Source organism: Atheta coriaria, unplaced genomic scaffold (genome assembly GCF_025399875.1).
Source record: "Atheta coriaria isolate IRGN ID8LTWV9N9 unplaced genomic scaffold, Caltech_Dcor_3.1 hic_scaffold_4_pilon, whole genome shotgun sequence".
In the NCBI taxonomy this organism is placed as follows: Eukaryota; Metazoa; Arthropoda; class Insecta; order Coleoptera; family Staphylinidae; genus Dalotia; species Dalotia coriaria.
Window position 1 is genome coordinate 7,033,286 of NW_027045446.1, and position 26,173 is coordinate 7,059,458.

The 26,173-nt window shown below is 35.2% G+C and overlaps 1 protein-coding gene and 1 long non-coding RNA gene across 2 annotated transcripts; both read right to left on the bottom strand.

Annotated features, from left to right (window-relative positions):
* Nucleotides 1-1,495: 1,495 nt before the first annotated feature.
* Nucleotides 1,496-23,595, bottom strand: LOC135791081 (uncharacterized). The gene is made up of 6 exons (XM_065301394.1): nt 23,107-23,595; nt 8,520-9,540; nt 8,326-8,450; nt 7,298-7,445; nt 7,172-7,231; nt 1,496-4,246 (listed from the first exon to the last, which is right to left on the bottom strand). The coding sequence occupies exons 2-6, from the start codon at nt 9,493-9,495 to the stop codon at nt 3,816-3,818; spliced, it is 1,740 nt and encodes a 579-aa protein (XP_065157466.1). The 5' UTR covers nt 9,496-9,540; nt 23,107-23,595; the 3' UTR covers nt 1,496-3,815.
* Nucleotides 4,996-5,768, bottom strand: LOC135791264 (uncharacterized). The gene is made up of 4 exons (XR_010547987.1): nt 5,677-5,768; nt 5,447-5,620; nt 5,234-5,398; nt 4,996-5,175 (listed from the first exon to the last, which is right to left on the bottom strand). It is a non-coding gene; the product is annotated as an uncharacterized lncRNA (long non-coding RNA).
* Nucleotides 23,596-26,173: the final 2,578 nt, after the last annotated feature.

Genomic DNA, 26,173 nt, shown 5'->3' on the forward strand with positions numbered 1-26,173 from the left:
TTAGAATAGCTGTTGTTGTCACGGCGGGTGTTGTAAGGACGAATAGAATGCACCAATTTGATGCTACTTAAGTACTTTTCTTCGACACTCACTTACTCGGCATCGTTGGAAACAGTGCGAGCCAATTTAAGCTTCGGCAACGAGGCGAAACAATGAACGAAGAGAAACCGCGAGATTCGGTCATTAAACATCCTGAAAAGTTCGCAAACGTTGCGAAAGTTGCTCCATTACGGATTTATTTTATTGTTGCAATTTAACAACGAGTGGCAAACAGCACTTTGAGGATCTACGCAGTGGCACTCTTGAAAATTATATATGGTAAAACGGAAACATATCATACCACAATACCACAAATTGAAACTGATAAAATCGAACAAATTTTATTTTATATTAATATTTTTTATTTGGTTTACTTCGCATAGTTCACATAGAATTACAACGTCACATGAACATAACATACACACACGTTTGGCAGACACCAAATATTTATTCACGTGATGGTTGATAAATATTTCGAGCCTGCATTTTATAAAAATAAATCGCAAACATAAATTATTCATCATAAGTAATCACAACAGTAAAAACACGTCTCTATATACGATTTTTTTAGAGTAATACTAAAAGTGTTCTTAGATAAATATTTTTAGTAATAAAGAATGATATAGTCCTTTATGATTAACAACCCAATTCATTATACATATAATAAATAGTTTGTATGTAAAATTGATGAGACATGTTTCACTCAAATATTATCACAGCGTCAAGAGAGAAAAGATTTAGAAATAGTAAAATTAATTTTATCTAGTTACTTTAGTTGAAGAACATATTAAAATAATTAACAGATATTACAATAATTCATTTAGTTTACTTTTTACTTTTCTTTCCGTAAACTTTTTTGATTTTCATTTATATTTTGCTTACATATTTTATTACATATTTTTATAGATATATTTTATACTTATTTGACTAACTTTTACTCATATTTTGACTTGGTTTGTCAAAAATAAGCATTATTATTTTATGCAAACCTTGTTGGTTGAATCATTTACATATTACAAATATATTGTACATTTCCTTGTATAGTTTTATAGAATTCTACTAAAATTTACATTGTTTAACTTTTAAGAAGTGATAAAGTTACAAAAGAAAAAGTAAATTCAAAATTAATAAATTTTTATGTTTATAGTTGTTTTTCTAAAGAAATTAAAGTTAAATTATATATGATTTATGCAAATCACATTTTTCACTATTATAAATAGATTACTTTATGATTTCAAACAAACAAATAAATGGTGCCCATAAACCAGCTATCCAGCAGCTAATAGTAGTTAAAAGCAAAAAATATTATTTTATTTTGAATCTATATATTCAATATATCATTTAGTAGTTATTCAACTCCAATCGCTATCAATTAGCATGATCTATGAATAAAGTTAGAAGAAGCACATTTGTATACAATGCAATCCAAAAACAACGTATATCTACCTCGTATAACTTAATAAATATATTTAATTTATACTTATGATATGTTGTTAGTAAATTTTTCTATATCTGAATTCGTTGCATTAATAAAAACTGCAAAATTGATTTTTTTGCTATTATAAAAATAACAATGAATGAATGCTTTAGGTGGTGTTAAGATATCCGAAAAGAAAATCTTTGAGCGTCTAACATGCAAGTTTACTCGGTCAAAACGAATAACTTTTTTGAGGAAACCGTGCCGACAATGGCAAGGACTTTGTCCTGAAACCACGTCGGATCGATATATTCGTGGCTATGAAAGTTTTCTCGTTAAAATTTGTTTTGTCCCGGCATGGCTGGCGGACTGCTTTACTTTTTCCTTTTGATAAAATACCTACAGAAAAATCTGATTCGGCAAAATCATAAATCTGTTTAAATTCAACTCAATATAATAGTTATATAGCGATATGAATACCAACATATCATTTTAAATATAGATTTTCAATTCTCGTTAGTATTATATTAGTTTATTTATAAGTTATGACACTCGATAGAATACCTTGTTACAAATGGTTCATTTGCATATAAAAATTTCCAGTTTTCATATAATTTTTATACATACTCCATTTCAAATTTGTATAATAAATTCTTTTGCATAAATTTCACTCTTCTGCGTTTATTTATCAATTTATATAGTTTAGCGATATATTATATGCTCAGTGAGTGTGTAAGTTAATAGATATACTTGTATGGATGTGTTGCGTCACTTTGCGGAGCATGATAGCAAATATTTTACGAGTAAATTCACACACGTTTAAACAATTACCATATCGATTAGACGTTCATTTTTAGTACTTTAGTTTTGTTTGTTTGTTTTAAAGCTGGACCGCGCGCGCCGTTCGATAAATATACATTCCTTCACAATGGCATTTGACTTCACTCTAGAGCTACCGAACGCTAGATGGCGTTACACGCAAAACAAAATTGAATCACACACTATCTGTTGTTCAATAATTCCGGTGAGTCAAATGCACGGTGAAGTGTTATCGAGCGACATTTGTTACCTAATAAATTAAATAACGACGTTAAAACCACGTTGATACCGAAAATCTTACACGAATTGACATAAAATACGATTTGATAATTATGTCTCTATACAAGTCTTAAAATAAGTAATGAAAACGTAAAAATCCTCTCGAAAAAACTGCGAAAGTTTAGTGCGCGTCAAATCGCATTAAAATTAATTAAATTCCCACGTTCCTATGTCTTTTTGGTTTTCCCTTCTTTTGTTTGCCTAGTTTTCCACTCGGCGGTCCAATTCTGTCGTTTTATTTCTGAATCTGCGCTTGCTTCCCCGCATATTAATTACTCGCAGTCCTTCTCGCTCTACCGAATTAAATATGTTTAAGTTGGGGACTCTGGTTTGCTCAATGCAAAATGCGATATTTGTCTTTTCATTTTAACTACCGCCGCAGTGGACCGAAAGAATATTTGAATAGTTAAACAAATTGCGCGCCGCTAGGATAAATTATAAGTTGGGAATTGAGTTCTGCGATTATTAATGGAACTTTTATGCAAATTGCATTTAATTCGCGGTTGTTTGCAAGTCAAGTGTTGGCAATCATTAGAGATGAAAAGAATGCAAATCACAAACCGACAGAAACTTTAATTTACCACATCGAAATTAATCCTAAATAGTTGTTCAGCAGCTGAAGACAATAATTTAGCTTACGTTTTATGTTACTGTCTTTTAAGCTCTGGTTATATGCAAGTAACACGTATACAATAAACAACACACAATAAATATACAAATTTAACGCGTTTTAATGTCAATTACAGCATTTTTGTATTAGTTCTACATTATTGTATCCTTCACACTTTGGTTATTTATTTGGTTCATAGAAACCATTTAAAAGTTTAAGCGTTATGTGTTAAAATCTTCAAGACTATAGCTTTAATTCATTTAGCGGAATTTGAAGTTTGCTTTTTCAGCCACTGTAATTGACAAATTTTTCGACATCTGAAGAAACAAGTTGGAATTAAAGCAAAGTTTCCAAGCAAGTATGCAATTAGGTATGTACAGTACATTTACATTGACGCAGTGCAATCAATAATGCATTTTAAAGTATTTAAAAGTTTTTGCTTGATCGCGTTGTTAGTATTTAATGCTGGTCTCAATATAAAACGTCAAATTGGAAGTACCTCGTCAGACTTTTCAAATCTAGCCAGAAGCTAGTTGTAGCGCATTTGTCTCCTCACCTGGTTCAATGATATCCTCTCGGCATATCCCACAACTCGAAGTTCTCCGGTAGACTGCTATCGCTAGCACCTTGGGTTTTCTCATAGCGCATTCGCTATTTGTATGAGCCGGCAGGTCCGAGCCATGGGCAGCCAAACGCTTGACATCCGGCGAGGATAATTACCAGCAAAACAACCACGCCGGCAATCGCGTAAATTATGAACAGATGCACAATAGCGAAGACGTAGAGAGTACGATGGCACCAACGATTTGGTTCGAAGAGTGTGGGAGCGTAGTCGGGCCACTTGATGCGAAGAATCCAGTAGTTACCCAGAGCGAACCATACGAGAAGGAAGATGGTTAGCGCAAGGGATAGGATACGGGATCCTATGTTGGAGCTGTTTGTGGCTCCCGCTGCGGCTAGCCGACGAGTGTACAGTTGGTCCCAGAGAATCCACGCCATCTTTAAACATCCCACCGTACCACCTACCAACATGTAGATGGGGATGTATTGTTCGCGGGGACAATCACGCAGGAATTGTGCTCCTGAAAATCAAAAATTTGAAATATTTAGTATAATAATTTATAAAGTAAACGTATTTATTTATTTATTTTGCTCAGAACTCATCTGGAATAATCAATTTTCAGTCTAGAAACAGATAAGATCATTATTTAATTAAATTTCCTTTAATTGAACATATCTTCAATTATTTCAAATCAATTTTTGATTGACATTCGTTTTCAGATATGAAATTACAACAAAGATTGACGCTTGGTAATAAAAAAAATAAATTACTAGATTTGATTAATTTTGATTTTAATACATATTATTATGCGAATATGATAATATCCGCTATAATCTACTAGTTGAAAATCAAGAATGCTGAATGTGAATAAAAATGCCAAAAGTGTTTTGTATTCATGCGCGCCCTCGCGAAATATTGCATATTCAACGGCCGTTGTCGCGCCCGTGCATCAAGCTTCGGACGCGTGAATGCATAAAACATAAAACAGCAAACAGAAAATGTAAAACAGAAAGCTGAAAACGGAAAACGGAAAGAAGCAAAACCCATCCACGTAGATGGTGCTCGTGTTCCAACGCTTCCCTCAAGAGGAATTGTCCAATTTTATATTGTGGCGCATGCAAATGCAATCTTTTAATCCGTCAAATCAAAAAACAGCGAAAACAATGTTCCGTTCTGAAAATAATAACCATAATCAAAACACAAACAAACCGCACCACATAAAACATGTCAAAATAAAACGGAAATATTTATTTCGTGTTTTATTTTATATCTTTGCTATCATTTTGATTATTATTGCTTTTCAAGTTGAAAGTTTGTACATGATAATTCAGTTCGTCGATCATTACCACTGTAAACTATCACGGTTATTTTTATATATCCTTTTGGCAGCATTGGAATGCTTTTAAACATATTTTCTGCCAGTGAAAAATTGGATCCTTTATAAAATCCCTTAAAATTTATAATAAAACATTAATTTAAAATTTTAAAATAAAAATAAAACAAATACTTTTCTAAAAGGACAAGCAACTGGATATATTTTTAATCTCTGTGCTATTCCGGTATATATTTCATTAATGAATCGTTTTATAGGAGTACAACCATTTGATTCTTTTCCGGTGTAAAAAGAAACGTAGTTTTTTCCATCCGTGGAAGCAGCAAATATGTAGGTAATCTAAAGTGTGATGTTATAAATTATGATCGCACATTGGAAAAGACCTACTGGTTTTGCAGGATAATCCGTAACTGTACTGTTTATCACAATTTCGGTGAAAAGATTGTCTTGCACTGTACCATAAAAATGTGCAGGGCGTTCTTTTGCATCACAATCACCAAAATCTTTGAATTGAATATTGGAATTTGCATTTCTTATTATATAAAAAATAATAAAAATTATCTAAAAAGTTAAAAGTTATTTTATCATTGTATATTTAATCATGTGTGTATAAATACCATAAATGTGGTGAGTTTTAAAAATTTCTCCATGGTGTAAACAATAGTGGAACAACAATAAAGGCCGAATGAAATAATATGTATGGGCATAGTCATAATTTTTTAACTGTGTTTAATTTGCTGAATTGTTTTTAAACATTAGTCCAATCTAAAGCATTAATCAAGATTTAGAAAAATGACAATTTAATGATATTTTAATGTATACCTATATGAATTTGAAAACAACCTTGTTGTTGTATATTTTTATCATCATATTTTGTTTTGTGTTTTGCGCAATAAGTTTGCTTGCATTTATACGAGTGTAAAATCTAGATTTATGTTCAAATCAGAAATGCGCATGGAAGCCGTGAGGTGCAAATTACGCTGACTTGGAGGAATCTCTTATTTCTCATTAGTCGTCCTCTCGGTATGAATGCAGTTCGTTGCAATTTGGCACGACAGCACTCGACAATGTCGACAATGAGCACTACGGTCCAACGCTTCGAGAACTTGCATCCGGAACAGCAAACATCCTGAATATTAATGTGATGAAATACCTTCAATTGCCAAAAAACAGTCAACAGAAAACGTAGCAGGAAATCAAAATGTAAATTTTTGATACTCAACAATGCTACGTTTTTGGCAAAACACGTTTTAATTTGTTTGAACTTGAACTTTCACCCTCAACCAGACGACCGAGTTGCCGCCGCACAAAAAAACATAATGCCAAAGCGAATGGAATTTCATATCTAAACGCGTCACTTTTCAAATGAAAACCGCACAAAACCGCACGTGTCGATGCCGACGATTATTAAAACCGCAGCCTGCGAGGCTATTTCAGTTCTGGTTGCTTTCAAGCTTTTGATGAATATTGAGAGAAACATTCCAAAATTCAATTTGTCAGAAACTTTTACCCCCAACAGACCCTAAAATAATAATCCCTTTATAATTTTCTAAAAATTAATAAAAAAATTAATTCTATTGTCCAGAAAATAATTTGTTATTAAAACTATGCTTGTAATTTATGCATTAGTAGATAAATTACGTATAATAATTCATTTTTGGAAGAAAAATCAACAATTTTAATCTAAATTAATAAGAAATTTAACTCCAATCTAGTCATGTTTCATAATCATTATATCCCCAGTGTAATTTATTTAACCAAGGCGAAAACTGCGTGTTATGGGGTACTAATGAATCTCGCACACAAAAATAAATCTCGTAAAGTGAGAATTTCTCCGCGAATGCTACCGGAATGAATGATTGTTTAATGGTTTGATATTTTAAGTCGAGCGTTTTATCGCATGGTTAAACCCACTGCACGATTTCCTAACTACGTGGATGTAGATAAAGGAAAACGCAGGCGACGGCGACGTTATCGGACCCCGGCGCGATAAACGAGCACGCCATTCGGCAACTACTCGCTTTAGTTCCACCAACCAACCAACGAACCAATGTAAAACAGCTTTTGAATCAAAGGTAAAAGTAAGGCGTACTGCGTATTTATAGTACTCACCCATGATAAGCATTAGCAATGGCAGAGTTGATAAGAAGACCAGTACCACGGTAACCACAACTGAAACCACAACACATCACGTAACCATGAGTTTTGGATTTTGTGCTACTCTAGTGATTTTAATACCTGTTTTGTTGAAAATCTGCAGTGCTTTGAAGATGAAGTCGCATGTATCGTTGGCTTCCAAATTGGCGTCTTTGAGCTGATACGCCACTGATCCGTAGGTTGTTAGGGTGAGTCCGATTCCAAGACCAGCTTCGCCGTCACCATAATTCTTTTCCGAAAACAAACGTTTTGTTCATCACCAGACACCTGCACAGACCCAGAGAAAGAAAGCGGGCACGCGGAAAAATACTAATCAGTCCTGGTCATCTGATCATCGTGTGAGTGGCATGATCAATGTTCGGTCATAGATGAACATGCATCGAACGTCAGACTGATTTCTTTCACGCACAATAAGAAGAACAAGAAAGCACAAGAAAACATTTATCAGCACATTTAACACCAACAACAACACGAGATTAAATTTAATGATTAAACACGTGTAAATTGATAATCAATAACTTATAAAGTTAGTTCTAATGTAGTAGTTGTGTACTAGTACACGTAGGTGTTTGATGCGGTGGGAAGATCAATAATGCGAATTAAATTCAAAGCCGACACGAGCATTTTGACGTGCCGGAACGAAGGGGAATGTTTTTGTACGTAACGGGCATGTCAAGTGTGGGAAGCTCTCATGGAAATTGTTTGATTCGATGCGGTGTTGTTCGGGCTAAGTGTGTTCCGTTGTTTGCACGGCAAGACGCCGCTTGCAGCGAACGCAAATTGCGCGAAATCCGGTGCGTTTGCAAGCGATTTATGTGTGTATAAGCGCGCAGCGAAGCAACTAAGGATAAATTTATTTTCAGGGAAGCGCACAATTGATTTTTCGATGCGCAGTTTAGGAACAGGCTCCAAGGGAAGTAGATAGTTAGATTTTCTTGGAAACTCAATCTGTGAACTACGGCGCTAACAAACTATAAATATATTTATATAATACCTAGTATAATATCTAAATATACATCAATTACAACAGAAAGGTTTTGCAAGAATGTAGAGTAAAGTGAAGTGCTTTTATAGGCATTTTATAAAAGACGCAAGGAAAAGATAATTACCTGACTAACCGAGCTGCTCGCTCTCCGTGAACCGCTTTCGTTGCATGTGGTTTGGCTCTGGTTGTACCCTTGATTGAGGTTCCCTCGAGAGGACCTGTAAGGAGAAGCGCTGCGTCCTTTTTGTCCTAAATTGAAAAACGTATGCATAATTAATAGTATTATTTCATTTTAGAGGTAATCTTGTTATAACTTACCATAATCAGTACTATATCTCCTTGGATATTTAGAGGGTGGGTCTTGAAAGGTCAAGGTCAAACTCCCCCTTGGACTCCTGTCATTTCTATCGAGCATATCGTTGGATCTGTCAAATTTATTGTTTTTGTTCAGGCTGCTCAATGGTTCTCTATGATTTCGGCCGTCGCCTGCAATACTGCCTCTTGGACTGCGATCGATGTACTCGTTGGCAATGGACCCTCTTGGGCTTGTTCTGTCTGTTCTATCCCGATCAACAGCTATACTCCCACGTGGACTTCTATTTCCATCTGGTACTATACTATGCCGGGGACTCCTGTTCATGTTTACAATTTCATCGGGACTACCAGATCCCCAATTCATCTGGTCTTCGTTTAACCTGGAGTTTCTTGCCTCTCTTGTGCCATCTGGCAGTAGACTGTTTCTTGGACTCCGGTTAAAATCCAAATTCAATCTTGACCCATTTCCATCTGGCACTAGACTATGCCTCGGACTTCGACTCATTGACGTTTGATCTGGAACTAGACTATGTCTTGGACTTTTTGACACCTCAGGCACAAGACTGTTCCTAGGACTGCGATTGTAGTGTCCATCGGGAACTAGACTATTTCTGGGGCTGCGAGAATAGTCACCCGGCACTAGGGAATGTCTAGGACTTCGTGAACTATCTGGGACCAAGCTGTTTCGTGGAGAGTGGCTGCGCGCAATAGGCACGTCAATGTCTTCGGTTGAGGAATTGCTGCGAGATTCTAGGGATATATCGGGAATGATAGAATGCCGCGGGCTTCGACTCATCATTTCTGGAGCAAGCATGTGACGCTGGATGCGTTCGCTGTCTACTGGGGAAACGGCGATACTTGCTCTGCGCCCTGGGCTCACTGCTGGAGAGGTCGGAACACGGGTCGAGCGAACCGGCTGTGGAGACGATCCGCCACTGCGCGAAGCGCGTCTTCGACGGGAAGGACTTCTAGCTATCATTGTGAATGTGCAAACTGCAGACGATTTTTATATTCGTTGGTTCATCTGAAAAGAAAAAGAAAATTACTGTCATTGTATAAGTTACTGTCAAGCAATTTATGGTATACTAAAATCTAATTCTTATATAAAATATAATGTTTCCTTGTGTGAGCATAAGGCACATTCTAACAAATTCTATCCATATGGTTGAACATTTCTTCCACTTTACGCGCACAAATCGCCAAATTGCAGAGCAAATCGAAAGCGATTACATGTTAAAGTAGCGGGAGAGCCAGCATGTAAGATGCTGAAAAAGTTTTCGCGAAGAGAGAGCGTCATGGAAATTCGCCAAGGCTTACAGAAGCAGTCGGAAGCACTTTATAAGTAGTTGTGATTCCAGAATACCAGTCTGAGAGAAGTCGTGCGAAATAAGCTTCGATTCTGCGATTTTCCCGTTTGCGCTCGTGCGCGTTTTATACTTTTATGCAACCAAAGAAAGAAAAACGGTGTACAAATGAAATGTATATTTAAAGAGTAAGTGCCCGTCATTCGCATTGAAAATTTCTATAGTTTCCATTGAATTTCCCTATAAATAAATAATTCGAACTTTTTGAACATGTATGAATTCCAAGTTAAATGTTCGATTATATTTCGTTTTTAAAAGTTGAATAAAACATATTTATTTGTAGAATACGCTTCATTACATTATATAATATAATACTAGGGTTTCATTATATTGGAACTCGTGACACAGCTTTAGTTGGATTTTAAGAGTGTTCATGAAAGCTTACCCAACCTAATTTATTCAAGCGTGACACGCAATAAAACTTCAATCTCGTTTTCAATCCCTCTCGGTCGGCTGCAGACGTGCTTTGAATATCAGCAGCATGGTTTATGCTTACCGTGCCGTGTGTGTAAATATCTGACCGGAAACGTCAAAACAACACGGCCACGACGCAATCTTTGCGAGACCGCAAGCGCCGTCTATGGTGTGCACTTCACAAGTGCGTCGTGTTTCAGCGTGTCGAAGCTTTAATTAAACGTCGACTCACAACCTGCAAGTGCACCGCAACTCTTAAACCCTGCTTCAGACTCCTAAGAGAGGAGAATGCGAAGTAGTGGTGCACTCACCAACAAACGGTCTGTAAAGGACAACATGAAAATGGAAAATTCCAGTAGGTGATGTTCGACCGCATTTAGATGCGATGCGTGCGTAAGCAACTTGAAGCTAAACACAAATAGGATAACGTTATTGGTGCGTGGTCCATGTCAAACAAAACCGCTCAATTAAGCGAGCAGGGGCAATTAAGTCTGCCAACACCGACACCAATACATTATTTACCGATGGAAACTTAGTTGGCTAGAGATCCTCTCGTGACTTAGGTGGGGCTATCGACCGGTGCTCCACCACCGCCTGCGATCGAGTTACGCATTACTATTATGCGTGGTTATTAAAGGCTTTCCCAAGAAGCTCTCTATTGAAACCTCAGCAAGGGAATACATTTAATCAACTATTAATAACCCACCGTCAGTTTGGTGAGTGACACCCGATGATCCCAACTACTCCCATGTGGCTGATAGCTATATGGGTTTATCTATGTATCATAATGTTAATAACAAAATATTTGTTTATTTTAGTTAAGATACAGGTTTAAATTATTGGATTCATTGATGCATTTATAGTTAATTAACAAGTTTGTCACTGAGTAGATTTTGGGCTTTTGTTGCTTGTTGGACTGCTCGGAAGCTTTGTTCGCCTTTAAGTTAAAGGGTGAAGATTAACGTCGAATGCTCATCGAACGTTGCTTGCAGAACCTGCAATCGCGACAAACTCGACACCCCATTAGCAGACTGGGAAGGATGAGTGGTTCATGGGGCGCAAGTTTGGGAGCCTCTTAAGCGCCTCGAGCACGCTAGGTCTTATCGACAGGACGCACAAAGGCCGGAGAGATTTTGCGCCTCGCAGATTTCGAAAGCAAAAGGACAGTGACGACGGAAAGCACGAAGTTAAGCTTCAAGCTACTATAGATGCACGTAATTTTTGACTTTAAAAGCGGATAATTATTCAGGTGATACTGAATTTAATTTTTTTTATTCATTTTAAAAAAAGTTTATGTTGGGATTTTTGTTATTTATTTTTTCTTTCTAGATTTCAAAAAGTACTATGCAATGAAAAATAAAAACACTTCCTCTCTTCCTGCTACGATTGTTCACACAAACACATTTAGTTTACTGCGAAATAAAAAAAAAACAGCAAGAATACGCCCAAGAACACTAAAAAGAAAAGAAAATGGAATAATAATTTTATGAAAAGCCTGGCGCTGCTACTTAACCTTGCACGTAGAGTTTGGTGACTTCCAAGCTTTGCAAACTCATCGCCAAAAGAGTTCTTTAAGTTTTAACCCTTTTCATAAATTTTTATTAGCAGTATGCTTTTATAAACCCGCCGACGGGCACGACCAAGACTATTTCTTTTCATTTCCGGCTCACCACACGAAAAGCGTGCCACAACGCAAAAAGAACCGCAAAAAAACAAGTATTTTATTTTCCGGATAATTGCAATGGCACATAGTTAAGGAATAAAATCTGAAAACTGTTTTCAGAATGTTTTCCTTTCGCAGGAAACCGAGTAAATTGGAGGATTGGAGTTTAATAACTTGATGCATACTTTTCTATTCGCAACGTGAATAATAACGGAGTGTAACTTCCTTCCGTTATAAAATTACTTTCGAGTTGAGTGATAAATAAACCCTAATAATTTTTGTTTCGTTTTTGGCTTTTTATTAGTTTGTTGTTGTTTGAGGAGAAGTCGGTCACGCAAGCACAGCACGAAACTGTTCAGACTTTTTGCTTCTAACTGAATCTATTGATTGCAAGATACATTTTTTCAGTATGTTGAATATCGTAGGCGGGAATCTTGTGTTTTCCTTTGTTCTGAGAAAGTTTTCTCTCGACGTGACTTTTCATGTGGACATCATAAACAAGATGTTCTTATTTTTCTCTTATCTTAGCAAGCAACGACGTAGTAAGAAGCATTATATATTTTTGAGAGGCATCTGTCTGATAACAAGGAATCTTTTGCATATTTTGTGTATTTATTCTCTTTTAAAAAAGTATAAATTCTTGTCGTTGTTGAATCTACAAAACGGTCAGCTGCGTTAGCAAAAATAAATTTAAAGCTTAATTTGTTACTATTTTTAAATGTTTGTTTTTATTTTCTGACATTTTCTGTATTTTCAGCTTTCATGTTTTATTTATGTTAAGTTATTGACAGTTGCATGTTTTGAATGCAAGCAAATCCACTGTAATAGTAAAATAAGAAGATCGAACTGTAAAATCCTAGTACGCAGAAAATAATCTAAAAATAAAAGGATAAAAAACTCTTCAATTTGCATTAACTTTCAACCTTTCCCGATGCTCACATAAATATCTAATACGCTTAAAAGTATTTACTTTGTCAATGTAAATAAAAATCAGTCCTAGTTGGATTTGCTTTTCCTTGGCAAACAGCACTCAATCGACAAGTTTTGCTACCTTTGCCATCCGCTCACCTCATCAGCATTTATCCGCGTCTAGAATTTAATAACTTTGCAACGTGCAGCAGCAGCTTAATATAAATCATTTTATGCAAATGAATGCTTCGTCTTGTTGATCATTAAGGTTCGGTTTACTTTGCTGTGGGTGGGAACCTCACGTTCGGAGAGGCGAGACATTCGCTGCGCAAACATGTCGCGTTTTAACACTATCTAGAAGATCATAATGAACATAAATAACTTGCGAAACAAAACATTGAGATGGCGGTGTATCTGGGGATAAAAGCACTATAAGCCTAAGCAAACTAAATTAAACAATGCTAAAGATAATTGATTGTTGCTCTTCGTGGGAAACAGATTTGATCTTTGGAAATGATAGGAAAAAAATAAGAATAGAAAAAAAAAAACAAGAAAAAAAGGAAATTTTTAAAGTTAAACTTTAAGTATTTTAACTTAATATATATGAAAAAAAAGGGTTTAAAAAAATAAAATGTTTAAATTCATAATTCTCTACAAAAATTCCTTCACAATAATTTTTGTTTCATATTCTTTGTATATCTGTATTGTATAATAGAAATGGTTGAATGTACTTATCAATTTTTGCCAATCGATTCGGCAATTACAAAGATAATTACGATTTCCATTGTTTATGAATATTACATTCACATAGTGACACCATACTTCGACGCCATCTACATGGAAATACTTTACCCATGGTTCTGAAAGCTTTCCAATAACACCAATAAATCCATCATTTAGCTGCACAAAGAGTACGCTACGAATACAAAACCGAATAAATTATTCAAACCATCCGCCTGAAAACTTTTCCTCGGTATCAAACTAACGTCGAAATTGCATTTCAGAACATCGTTAAAGCATTTTTGAAGATCAAATTACGAACGCATGATCAAAACTAATAAAGTTTGTATTCGCGTATGGAAAATACTTGTAATAAAAATGGTTTGAAATATTTATCATCGACATGAAGATGACACAATGATTGATCGCGAACTTGGCTGCTTGCATACACGCTACAGAGAGCACACATTCGTGTTTATCGACAGCCCGTCGAAGACTGTAAGGAAGCGGGGCAAACAAGAAGCAAACAGCACAAATAAGAGCAAAGCTACTGCGATGTTGTAAAAATGAGAGGGTTGGATAGCAGTAATCAATCTTTAGGTTTTGTCTGCATTTTGACGGAGCATTTCCGAGGGGGCAACAAAGCTATTATTACAACACTGATCGTGTTACAGGTGACTATTTATAGTTTCAGATATTAAGGTTTATAAGGAGATAAATTGGGATATTACTCCAATAACGCCAGACAAAATATTTCATCAAAAATGTCTTATGAAATAAATCCTAGTTCAAGTGTTCGAAAAATCAATTAATTGATTTTGTAAAGTTTTCCAAACTTGGATTCCAGCAGTTAGAAACGTTTCCAATCCTATCGTACAAACGAGAAAATTAATTTTACACTTCATTAATTTCCTTATCTTTTTCCGTCCACTGTAAAATAGAATTCATTTCGTTTTCATTTTCCTCAACATTTCCACGAAAGATCCACGAAATATTTTCTTACTTAACATTCCAATGTTAAATTTTACCTTTCTACCTGCTAAATATTAATTAAGCCGTCGACGTTTTCGCCGTTTATCATATTTCTACTTCATTTCGTCTGTTTGTGCACTTAATTTCTTCAAATGAGACTCGAGTATGACTGAAATTGCGCAGATGGCTCGAGAAGCAAATATCTTGGTCCTTCTACTGGCCCTTTAACGATTCGAACTGTAATATCTCTAAGTAGAATTTGATGTGCGCTTCAATGTAAACGACTACATTACGAGAGTTGGTCCAGAGCAAGCAGCTGGAACAAGCAGCAGCTTTGGGGAAAACGTAAACATAGTTTGGTTGTTGTTCGCGTATGCAAATAATTGACAAATTTGCGCAGACGTTGTGAACTTTCATAGAGGAAAATGCTGTCGCATATTATTTGAAGGTGTACACTCGACGTTTTTGAAATAGTTTACGCACGCATCGAATTGTTACGTAAACTTGCTGTCGGATGAGACAGCAGGCGGCGGCGTGTCGCTCCGTTTGGCAATTTGCAAAGGTGTCTTGGCAAACTTTCTGCTATCTGTGAAGAAAGTTGCCCATGCGGAAAACTCAACGTGTCAATTTCGAATTGGTTGAATGGTGCCAAGTCACGTGCAAATTTTCATATTACGAAACTGTTTATATAATCGGAAATATAATATCTCACCAATTAATCTCTGCGTATTTTTAACAACTGAAAATTGCATGAAATTGGCATATTTTTGAAGATATCTACTTTAAACTATAAAAATGTAACGCTCTGTATAATCCACGTTCAAGTTCTCAATGTTCTAACGTGAACTCTTGCACAAAACTCTTTAAAAAATAGTTCTGAGCGTCGAGTACACAAGCTTCTACCCCAACTTCGCTGAGGTGAAATCGCATACAAAAGATAAACATGCTGCACGTCAGGTTGGCCAACATATCCTCGCGCTTTCCGGCGCAGGACGTCTTCCGCTCGGGTCTGGTTTCTTTACTACTTACCTGAGGTGCGTGCGCCTCGCACACATATACATTATTTATGCTTGGGACTATTTGTATCGGTTGTCCCGTAAGGAACACGCGAAAGGAAACGAAGTATCGATTGGTTCACTGGGCACCTCCACCATTGGAGCAAGCAAGCAACTAAAAACTTAGCAATAAGATAACGAGAACCAGAAGTAAAGTTGAAAAGTAATAAATTAAAGTGTAAATTGAAAAAGAAATTTCCGTAATCAAACATAAATAATTAAGTTCCAGTGTTGGTACTATTATTTAACGTTATGATTAATTCTTCATCCGTGACTTTCATGGTCGATTACTTTTAGTTTGACGTTAATTTTAGACACGTTGGTAAACAAGATCTAAACTTATTAATCTTATTGCGCAACGCCCGCAAATATATCGCAAAATACGGGCAATTCGAGGTTTCTGCTTGTGCACATTAAAGAAAACGCGATTACAATTTTCCATTTTGAACTCGCATTACTCCGCATCCGCACACTCGAGTGACAGCCCGCGTTATTTCCTTTCACACATATTTCACGTTTCCGGTGCACGCCGAACGCAAACGGAACATGTCGCAACCGAAATTGTTTTCTGTATCTCTTCGTCGCGTCGCGTTCATTTTCACGTTTGCACGCGCTTGTGTTCTCTTTTACATTAGCAGCGTGGGACCACACCGGCAGTCGTTTGCTATGTACGTATTTATTTGCTGATGCGAACTGATGGTTATGAGAAACAGTCGTAATTCGCTTCGGTTGGTTATGTGAGCGATTCGACGCTTAGTGAGATGGATGCTTTACCCATAAATTTTATTTTAAGCTCGGGTACTGTTTACATTAAAGCAAATTCTGTTAATTGGATTAATTACTTACATCATTAAAATTGTGTATTTACCACAGAGCGAAATGAAGGTAAGTTAGTGTTTTTGTTGTTTTCTTGACGGTTTTAATGAATTAGCTTGAATCAAATTAATGTGTACAGTTCTAGATTCCAAGTACACTTGTTTTGCATTATGATAATCAAGGACATGTGTATTCCATTAAAATTCAACGTCACGCTCCGCTGAAGATGTCGTCTGCTTCGAGGATACTATAATTTACCACAACTCAACTTGACTCAACTTATCTCAACACTTAAAGCATCCTTTTCTTTTCACAGACGTATTTTGCATTTCACATTCCGACTAATTATTCTTTGCATTATTTTATCGCTTAACAGTTGCACAGTTGTGAACTGGGCCGCTCATTAATTATCCTAGTCTTTCCTTAATCTTCTTATTAAAACACTTTAACATGTGAAGAAATATGTTAATTTGGAAGAGACTTCTACCTAAGAACATGCGAGTTGTCTAACATTTGTACGTTTCTGGAGTACGTAGTTCTAGAATATGTGAACAATTTGGTGCTATACATTAGTTTATACGTGTTGTACACGTAAACTTGCTTGCAACTTGCGAACGTGGAATGCATTCGCAATTTGTCTGCATCATCGATTTTTCAAGTTGCTCAAGACTTTGCGTTTAATTAAAACTTAATGTACTTTGGTTAAATTAGTGGTTGATGTAAGTAACAATAAATTCTATTACACTTTTAAAACAAAGAATCCTGATAATAGAATTAGAAGATTTAAGTCCTGATAAATTGAAATTTGAATAAATGTTAAATAATACAAATGGGTGAACATAAAAGTTACGCAAATACAATTCAATTAAATTAAACTATAACTGAGATAAGAAATAAGCGATTTTTTATTAGCGAATAAAATAAAACTGAAAAATTGTTGTTAATTTCAACATTTTGCGATTATTGTTATGCTATTATGTGTAATGCAGGTTTTATGGCCGAGCACTTAAAGTACTTTTCAGCGCACTTTATGCCCAGGACTTTAAACAAGTTTATGGATATTTATAGTGCTCACAGGAACACTGGCGTTTTGACTGTAGCCGTTGGTCGTACGTAAAACGTTTTCTGTTTGGGTGTTGTTGGTGTTTTTTATTGTTATTATTCGCTTTTGTTTGTTTTCTTTTATGGCCACTACAACGCTTGCATAAAATTCGACTTTTTGACCATTTGAAACAAAAAGTTGAGTGTTACTGAAAATAGAAAACTTAATACACTTTTTTAAACTAATAATTCAATTTGCAACAAATATTGATTAATATCTTCTTTTTAAATTATTTAATAATTCCTCTAAACTTTAGTTTCCGGAAACCTTCATACCATATAAATTTATTTGTTTGGCGTAGGCGTTGCACTTTTACCTATTTATGGACCTACGTTCAACCAACGCGCAATTACCTTCAAAAAACGCTAAATGTCAAGGCCGTCCACACCTCCACCAGAAAACAGCTCAATTACTCGTATATCCAACGTAAACTTGGACTCGGCTAACAAACATACGCGTTGCATCTACATAAAAAAGAATTGATTTTTCTCAGGCGCGACGATGCAGAAAAATGTAACGTAAACTTGGACATGTTTGCCGCTACTAAAGTTGTCTCATTTATCAGACGCGAACCGTGTCGTGAAGCAGCATGACATTAGCATTATTACACCTTCCACCCTCTAACGGTCGCGTTTTTTCTGTCATCATCCTCCAGGGCCCGAGAGTTTTATTAATAAAATTTTGTGTGAAACGTAACACGGCTTGAATAAAAAAACGCAAACATGCAAAAAATCTTTTTGCGTTATTGGTGTTGTTGGGCGAAGAAATTTAATATGCGACTTCATAAATTCGTGTACCTAGCGCACGCGAGTGCGAACAAATTGCTTACAAATTCCCATTCATATTTCTTCTTTTTGTGTATTTTTTGTGGGTTTGGTTGATTTTTTCTGTTGTCATGAGCAAACGTTAAAAAGCTCCTGCATCCGCTTTTTCTATTGTTTTTATTTCGTAAAAAACGTCAAAAACCTAGTTTGCAAACGAATAACGAACAAGAAAAGAAAAAGTGCAACAACGAGCGTGACACACAATGGAGCGAAAAGAATTTTTGTACTCTACGGAATCAATAATTAATTAGTCCCGCTGTGCCAAGTTTCCAGCAAACTGATCCTGACAGGACTAATGAAATATTTCACAAATTTAACCAAAACTCATTAATTTTTCAAAGTTTTAAAGAATTCATATTAAAAACTTAGGTTCACTTAATCATAATTAGAATTGTCAAAAAAATCGACAAAAAATTATTTCTATGAAAAAAAAATCTATTCAGTTCTTCAAATCAAATCTTTTATTAGCCGTTTTCAATTAAATTTATTAAGTGTGTTATAAAGTGGGTGAAAAATTTTATAGTTTGGATATTTAATAAATAGAATGTTCCTAATTTTTATTTTTTATTTTATTTTTCACTTTCCTTGCTTTCTTCCAGTTAACACTCCGCTCGAAGTGTTACATAATGAGGTCAGGTAGTTCGAGCTAACGTGCGATATCCATCGAAAATAACGAGTTATTGATTACCATACCACGTCGTGTTTATATGCGTTCTTTACCCAAAGCATACACGAATCGGACCACCTAGCGTCGTCGTCGAATGAGAAAATCACGTAACAGAGTTATCGCAAGTTACCTCAAGTTACCGTCAGCAATCTTTACATTACTTTGGCAGGAAATAACCTTATGCTTGTATAGTATGTTTTGTTGCTCTAGCAAAAATAAAAAGTTTCAGAGTTTATTTTGTTTTGAAAATACACACAGGTAAACAGTTATGTGGAGGTGCCGGGCATTTAAAACTTAGGATATAATAAAATATATGCGCAGTTAAACATTAACATTAATATTATTATAAAAATAGTGACGAAAAGAAACAACCTGCATTTCTAAAAGCAACAACGTCAAAACTGATCAAAAAATGTCCTTGAGAATATGTTCATAAATTCAACGGAATCCGGGTCCAACAACCTAATCATCTGTGTGCCTTCGTATATTGTTCGTCATTTATTCGTATTTTTATGCGGGGAGATAAACGCCGGAAGCGCACAGCGGCAATCAAATCATTTTATGGCATCAAGCGGCCGTAAAACAAGGATTACGCTTTCCGGCCGCTTTAATCCGTTATTATTACGTTATAATATTATTGCGCGTTGTTGTGGTCTCTGATTTTTAGTGCTTTTCCTAATGTGATTTGAAGTCAAACTAGAAATTGTATTTTATTATTGTCATCAAATAAATATATTTTTTCCAATTAATTGAGAAAAGTCAACAATATACAGTTTTGACGTTATTTTCAATTCCTAACTGAAATTAATTTGTTCTTGACAAATGTAATTAATAGTAAACAATTCGTTTTTGACGTACAGTGTAAACTGATAATGTGAAGGATGGAATACACCGCACATATTCAATAAATCCAGGTAATAAATTAATCAAATGAATCGGTAGCGCAGAAGAGCGCTCCCAATCGTCGTTTTGCTCCAACAACTCATTATATTAATGGACTTGCCTGCCGTGTGCAGATATCAACAGTTTGGGATGCGGGCATCGAATTATAACAATAAATACCTTCATTTATGCATGATGTTTATTAATTTCAACGTACCAAAAAACTTTATAGTTGAATTTAAAATAGATGTAGGTATATTTATAAACAACAATTTTAAAATTTATTATTTTTAGCATGAAAACTTATTCTGAATAATTATTATTTTCTATTTTGTGAATTAATTCTACGTTTTGTGATATCCTATAATTTTCACTCCGGCTGAGTGCGACAAATTGGAATAAATGGGTTTTCCCTGTTGATTTTCACCATTAATCAAGTCAAATCCTTCTTGGTGCAACGAGAAAATATATCTTGAAATAAATGACACATTATATAAATCTTTTTAAAATATACTTATTACATTCAAAACATTTCTCATTTTTTATTTTACTTGTGATTAATATAGTGAAATGTATAATCATTTATTTAAATAATAAACTATTTAAAGATAAATTGTGCAAATTTGCAGTAACGCAATGAAAGCATTAACCATTTACCAAGTAAAAAAGAAGCAAAAACACTAGATACTATCTCTGCATGCAATAGATGTTACTGAATGGTGGTAGATCCCGGATGTTCATAAATGATAAAAAGAAGATAGAACAAGAAGCACCAACCAAATGCATACTGTAAACGTGAGCGGGTAGAATTTGCGCGTAACGGCGGCTGCATCCATAAAAGATAAAAAACGCAAGCCCAGGAAACCCCAATCGCCCGACTGCCACGAGCAACTAAAGTGGCCAGCGCATCCAACAAAGTGTATTTTTCTTGGAGTTAAGTTGAGTTTGGTCGAGAAAAACAGCGAGAGGAGTTTTTTTGTGACTAGCGTTGAATGCTGTGCGGTTTTATGGTCGCATCATTATTTAAAACACTTGGTTGGATAATGATGGCGGCAAGAGGCACGTCATTAATCACATAGTTTATGTAGGTTTGTACAGAGACATTTTAGACGCGCGAAACCAAAACTAAATTGGATTTGCAAACAACAGAAAATTGAAAATTTCAAAACTTTTTAAGCTGAAAATAAATGATTTCTAAAATTTGATTTATTTTTTGATAGTCGGGTTTTTTTCAACTGATTTATCATTTTTTATATTTTACAAAAAATACAATTTTGTTTATCTTCAAACATTTTTTTGTACGTTTTCTATCGATTTGTTGTATTTGGTTGGCAAATACTTGGGCCAAAGGTCGGACAACGTATATATCTCTATAATCGAACAATTTGTCCGTCCGTCGGAATTACCCCAAGCACGAAAGCGCGCCGAACGACCGCAACCACCGCGCCGCCGGCATTCGCCTAAATCGCCAGTCGCCTCCACCCGGAATGGTAACAGAAGCCAAAAACTATCCATCTATTCATTCCATAGAAGTCGCTGGATCGAGCGCCAAACTCAAGACGAAAGACACTCCGGATAAGGGATTGAAATTGTTGGCACGCTATTAGTTCATGGGCGGGTTGGCTCGCCAAACTCAAATAGACAAAATTTATTTTATCTTTTAACATAACCAAGTGATATGTCTAGGTTGGGCGTACTATAAATCATAGTAATATACTTTTATACGTACATTTATTATTGACTTACGTAACAAAAGAATGAAAATCCTGTGTTTTACAATAAAAATTTAATACGAACACAATAGGAAATATTAAAACAAAAGGCTTTTTATTTTATTTTGATGGCATTAAAAATTTGTGGTATAAATGTGCAAATATTTTATGATTAAAAGTGGCTTATCCCAAAACATAATGCTAATAAAAATATATTTTTTGAAGTATTATACCCACATCTGTAAAACTCCATGCCCTTTGGCGCATATAAAAGTACAATGAAACGGGAGACGCAAAAAAAGTGTGAAACGTCTAATCCGTCGCCATTCGTTGCGTTTTGTCTGAGTCGCATCGCTTCGGGCGGAGAGGCTTGAATTTGCGGGCAAGCGCTTCAGCAGAGAGCAAATGTAATAAAAACATGATAAAAAATGATGAAATATGAAAACAACGGTGGCTGTAAAATCGTAAAACCGAAATAAAATGACAGGATTTCGAAAATAAAAATCAATCTTTTTGGCTCAAAAAAAGAGAGAATAAATCCACTTACAAAACGGAAATTGACATAATATTAAAATATTTAATAATATGGGACTCCAATAAAATTTTTTAATATTTTACTCTTTTTTTTCAAGCGGTTAAAATAAAAATTGCATGCTCATAACTAATCTTCTTTACGAACGTAACTTAAAAACCTTCCGGATATAAATTTCCAACCCCAACTAAGATTGCGATAGCACCTCGGATAGAAAAGCTGAGATCTATTGAAACACTCCCTGGAGACCGATAAAGCCAGATTTTCACGCTCTAGCTTCAGCATCGACAACGCCAAGCGCATCTTCCATAATTCTTTGTTCGCGAATTTCTTCCCATTCCCCTTTTGCATTTCAAAACAAACATCTCTTTATTTTTCCGGTGATTTTTGGCCTCAAATGTATTTTTATTAAACGGGCCGCTAACAACGCGGAGGAAGTAAATTCAATGTTATAACGATGTTTTTTTATCTTCAACGATCTTTCGGGCGCTGTATTTTCCGTGCTACGTGACAAATTCGAAACGAGTTCACGTGTGGATGAGCACAACGACGACATAATTTCCGGGCATCTCATACATATTGAGTAAAGCACATTGCGAATGTATTAAGAACTAGATACGAAAAAGAAAATTTCGTTGGATATGTGCGATCGGGTCGACGAAAACAAAGATGACTTTATTTTTAGCCTACACAACAGAAAATTTGCATCGCCGCTGTTAATTAAGTAAGAAACTTTTAATTTTATTGTAGCAGTAGAAAAATATTAATTTAAAGTTTTGACACCTTTTTAATTAATGTAATAACAAACAAATGACTAACAAGACGCGGTATAAAAGTAGAACATTTTGATTATAGAAATAACGCAATAAATAAATTTAAGTGTTATTGATTCTCTATATTCAGTACTGCATTAGTATGAATATTTAAGAAGGAAAAATACGTTCAAATCGATATTCACCTGCGAGTACAGAGTGAAAGTTGTCCCATGTTAGTTCATACACTTTGCAAACTCCGCACGATTACACGCACAATTTGTTTAAACTCGGAACACACATTTCACATGAAGACATCTTCTAACTAAAGTTTTATTAAGACAGTTTTCAAATGGGGTTTTGATTCCTCTCTGTTATACACATTTACTTAGGTAACTAAACTTGATTATTGAATTTACCACTATTTGAATACATAGTTTCTACGATTGAAATTGTATCGAGGTTTTTGTTTGTATGTCGTAAATTATTAAACTAATCTATTTACAAAGTTCGTTTGTAAATGATTGCGTCCATATGGTCGCGCACGGTTAATATGCTCACAATAATGTGATCGCTTTCACGGCCGAGTTGACGTCCGTCGCAGGCGTCGTTTGTTGCCGTCGCCGCCGCCGGTGTTAGCGAGCGCGTGCCGTCCGTCGAGTGGCGTGGCGTCGAGCGCGTGCGATTGCATCGAGGCGACGTGCGGGACTGGCATGAGACTAACCCTGCCGCCGGCGGCGTCCTTGCCGCCACCAGCCAACAATTCCACCGCCGCCGGCGCCCGACGTTGTCACCTGACGCTCGCTATTCGCCGTTTGTCGCTGCCATCAGACAGACAGCGGGACGCCTTGCACTTTAACATAATTTATTTTCATAAAAAATAAGCACACATGATGAAATATTTAACAAGTAAACACAAATACACAATAGGTACATCTTTTAAATGTATTTTTTATTAAATTACATTTACTTTACTCACATCATATTCGAGTATATGTGTCAGTGTAGTCAGATAATATTAACGTATATACCAGTTTAATTATTACGTTCTGTATTAGAACCGATGGAGAAATTAATAATTTAGTGCATAACGATTTTCTGGTATCCTAGCTAACTAAAAACTACTTTAATTAAAGTTGCAACTCTAAAATTCTTTTCAAAGTTTTGTATTAGATGCAGTTTTTCTTGTTCATGTGTATCTTTTTTAGTTTCTAGTTTCTGAGTTAATTCTTAAGTGTTGCCATTAGTCTTATTAAGTAAAAGGTTGTGCAAATAATGTAATTAAATAGCCCTCTTCACAATGATGTTATTAATTCTTAATTACCGTAACTGGCATTTAATGAATTGTGAGGAGCCTCCAACAAACTGTTATTATTATTATTATTATTATTAATTAGGTATATTTTTATTAATATCATTGTTGATGGTCACTATCAAAATAATTTTATTAATGGCATAATCACCATAAAAATAAAAAGTTAATTGCTCGTTGCCAAAAGGCATGTATTGCTTGAGTATTTTTTTTTTTGTTAAGTGACGGAGTCGAGATTGCAGAATTTCGTTGCAAAATTCCTAAACTAGAATTTATTTGCAAAATGTACAACATTTCTTTGCACCTGAATATCAATCACATGCTGTATTAAATTCGCCTTATGCACATTGTCGTAGTCAAGGAAATCGAAATAAAGTTATTCACATAGTTTATAATCTCATTCACAGCAAATTCTAACTGCGCCACCTATGGTCAATTGATCGAAACTAGAGTTTAAGTTACAATAGCCGCGTATCGACAACGCGTCGATGTATACTTTTAATCGCAAATAACTTTTACAGGAATGTTTTTATGGAAAAAACCAAAGAGATCTTTTTTGTAGAGGGTAAAATTTTGCATTAGAATATGTCTTTGTCGAAGCTGTAGGTTCATTTACTTTGGAGATAAAAAATTAAATGTAAAACGTCAGGAAATCCCATGTTATTTAAATGGAAAAAGTATCATGATTCCGGCACGGTTTAAATTGAGAATTAAGAGCTAATTTACGTTTGATCATTTATTTTAGAGCAAAAACTAAAACTTCAGAGGGCGGCAACAAAAAAAAAATCAATGTGGGAAATAACGGACACCCTAGTATACAGTTTTATACGCTTTTGGATATTTCAAGCAAAGTATTCATGAAAAATTCCTGTAAAACTTTACAAAAAGTTAAGTAAACACTTACTGTACGCTATACCCTCACAATATCGTTGTAAAAGCGATATATTACTAAATATTTTTACAATAACTTTCTATTTTACATTGTTCATAGCTCTATTCTTGAGAGGTTAAAACGGTACATATGCTATAATAAATAGTTTTCTATAAAAACATACGCAAACATTCAGAGTAAAGGGTATTAACGTCATCCCCTATATTACTTTTACCAGAGGGCTATAGATGGCGGTATTCAGTGTTTATAGAATTCTTCTGCGTTTCCACAAACAGAATCAATAATATGTAAGTATGCTTCACAATGTTTCCTAGCCCTTATTTTGAAGAAAAAGTTCAACTAGTATTCACTAGGCATATTTCTCTTAGTAATGTTGAATAGGAATTTTAGACACATAATATTCATGAAATGCTAATGATATCTAAGCAATAATAGTTTTAAAAATTTAAATCTATTCTTAATATTTATTTTTTCTAAATATTCTAATAAATGAGTAGTATATTTTACGAATATATTTTGTTAAGAAAACAAAAGATTATTACGATTCAATGTAAGTTAATTATTTAATTTGTAACGAAATACTTTTATTGCATTTACAATTTACATGTATATATTAGTTTTTCAAAGCATTACACGTACACTTTAAGCACAGCCTCAATTTACCTGGGGAAAAACGGTAGCCCATTTTGTTCGAAATTTGCCTGCCTAATGTGTCTCTCGAACACTCGACCGCTTAGTGTTTTTGCGGCAGCGCTTAATGCAAAACAACATTCATCATCTATTTGTCAGACGCGGAGCTTATTGTGAAATACGACGAGGGTTTCCTAGCACCTGATTCGCGCACATATCTCATAACTTTGAGTGCGAGCGAGTTTATCTCTTTCGTCCCGAACCCTGGAGGACATTAGGACCCAGTGCATTTTTCTCCATAGCATCCCGTGCAAGTTGTGGACGCACGCGAGCTAAATCTAGAAAAATCCTTAAATCTGTTACCGGACACACGCGAATACCACGAGAACATAAAAACATAGAAATATAACACAAGGCGCAGGCCACACAGGACGATTTA

What these genes read in the sequence shown, in the direction of transcription:
- LOC135791081 (XM_065301394.1), bottom strand. Translation starts at nt 9,495, where the DNA reads ATGATAGCTAGAAGTCCTTCCCGTCGAAGACGCGCTTCGCGCAGTGGC. An exon ending in GAGATATAGTACTGATTATG is followed by an intron (nt 8,451 to 8,519) that starts GTAAGTTATAAC and finishes TTTTCAATTTAG; the next exon opens with GACAAAAAGGACGCAGCGCT. An exon ending in CGAGCAGCTCGGTTAGTCAG is followed by an intron (nt 7,446 to 8,325) that starts GTAATTATCTTT and finishes TTTTCGGAAAAG; the next exon opens with AATTATGGTGACGGCGAAGC.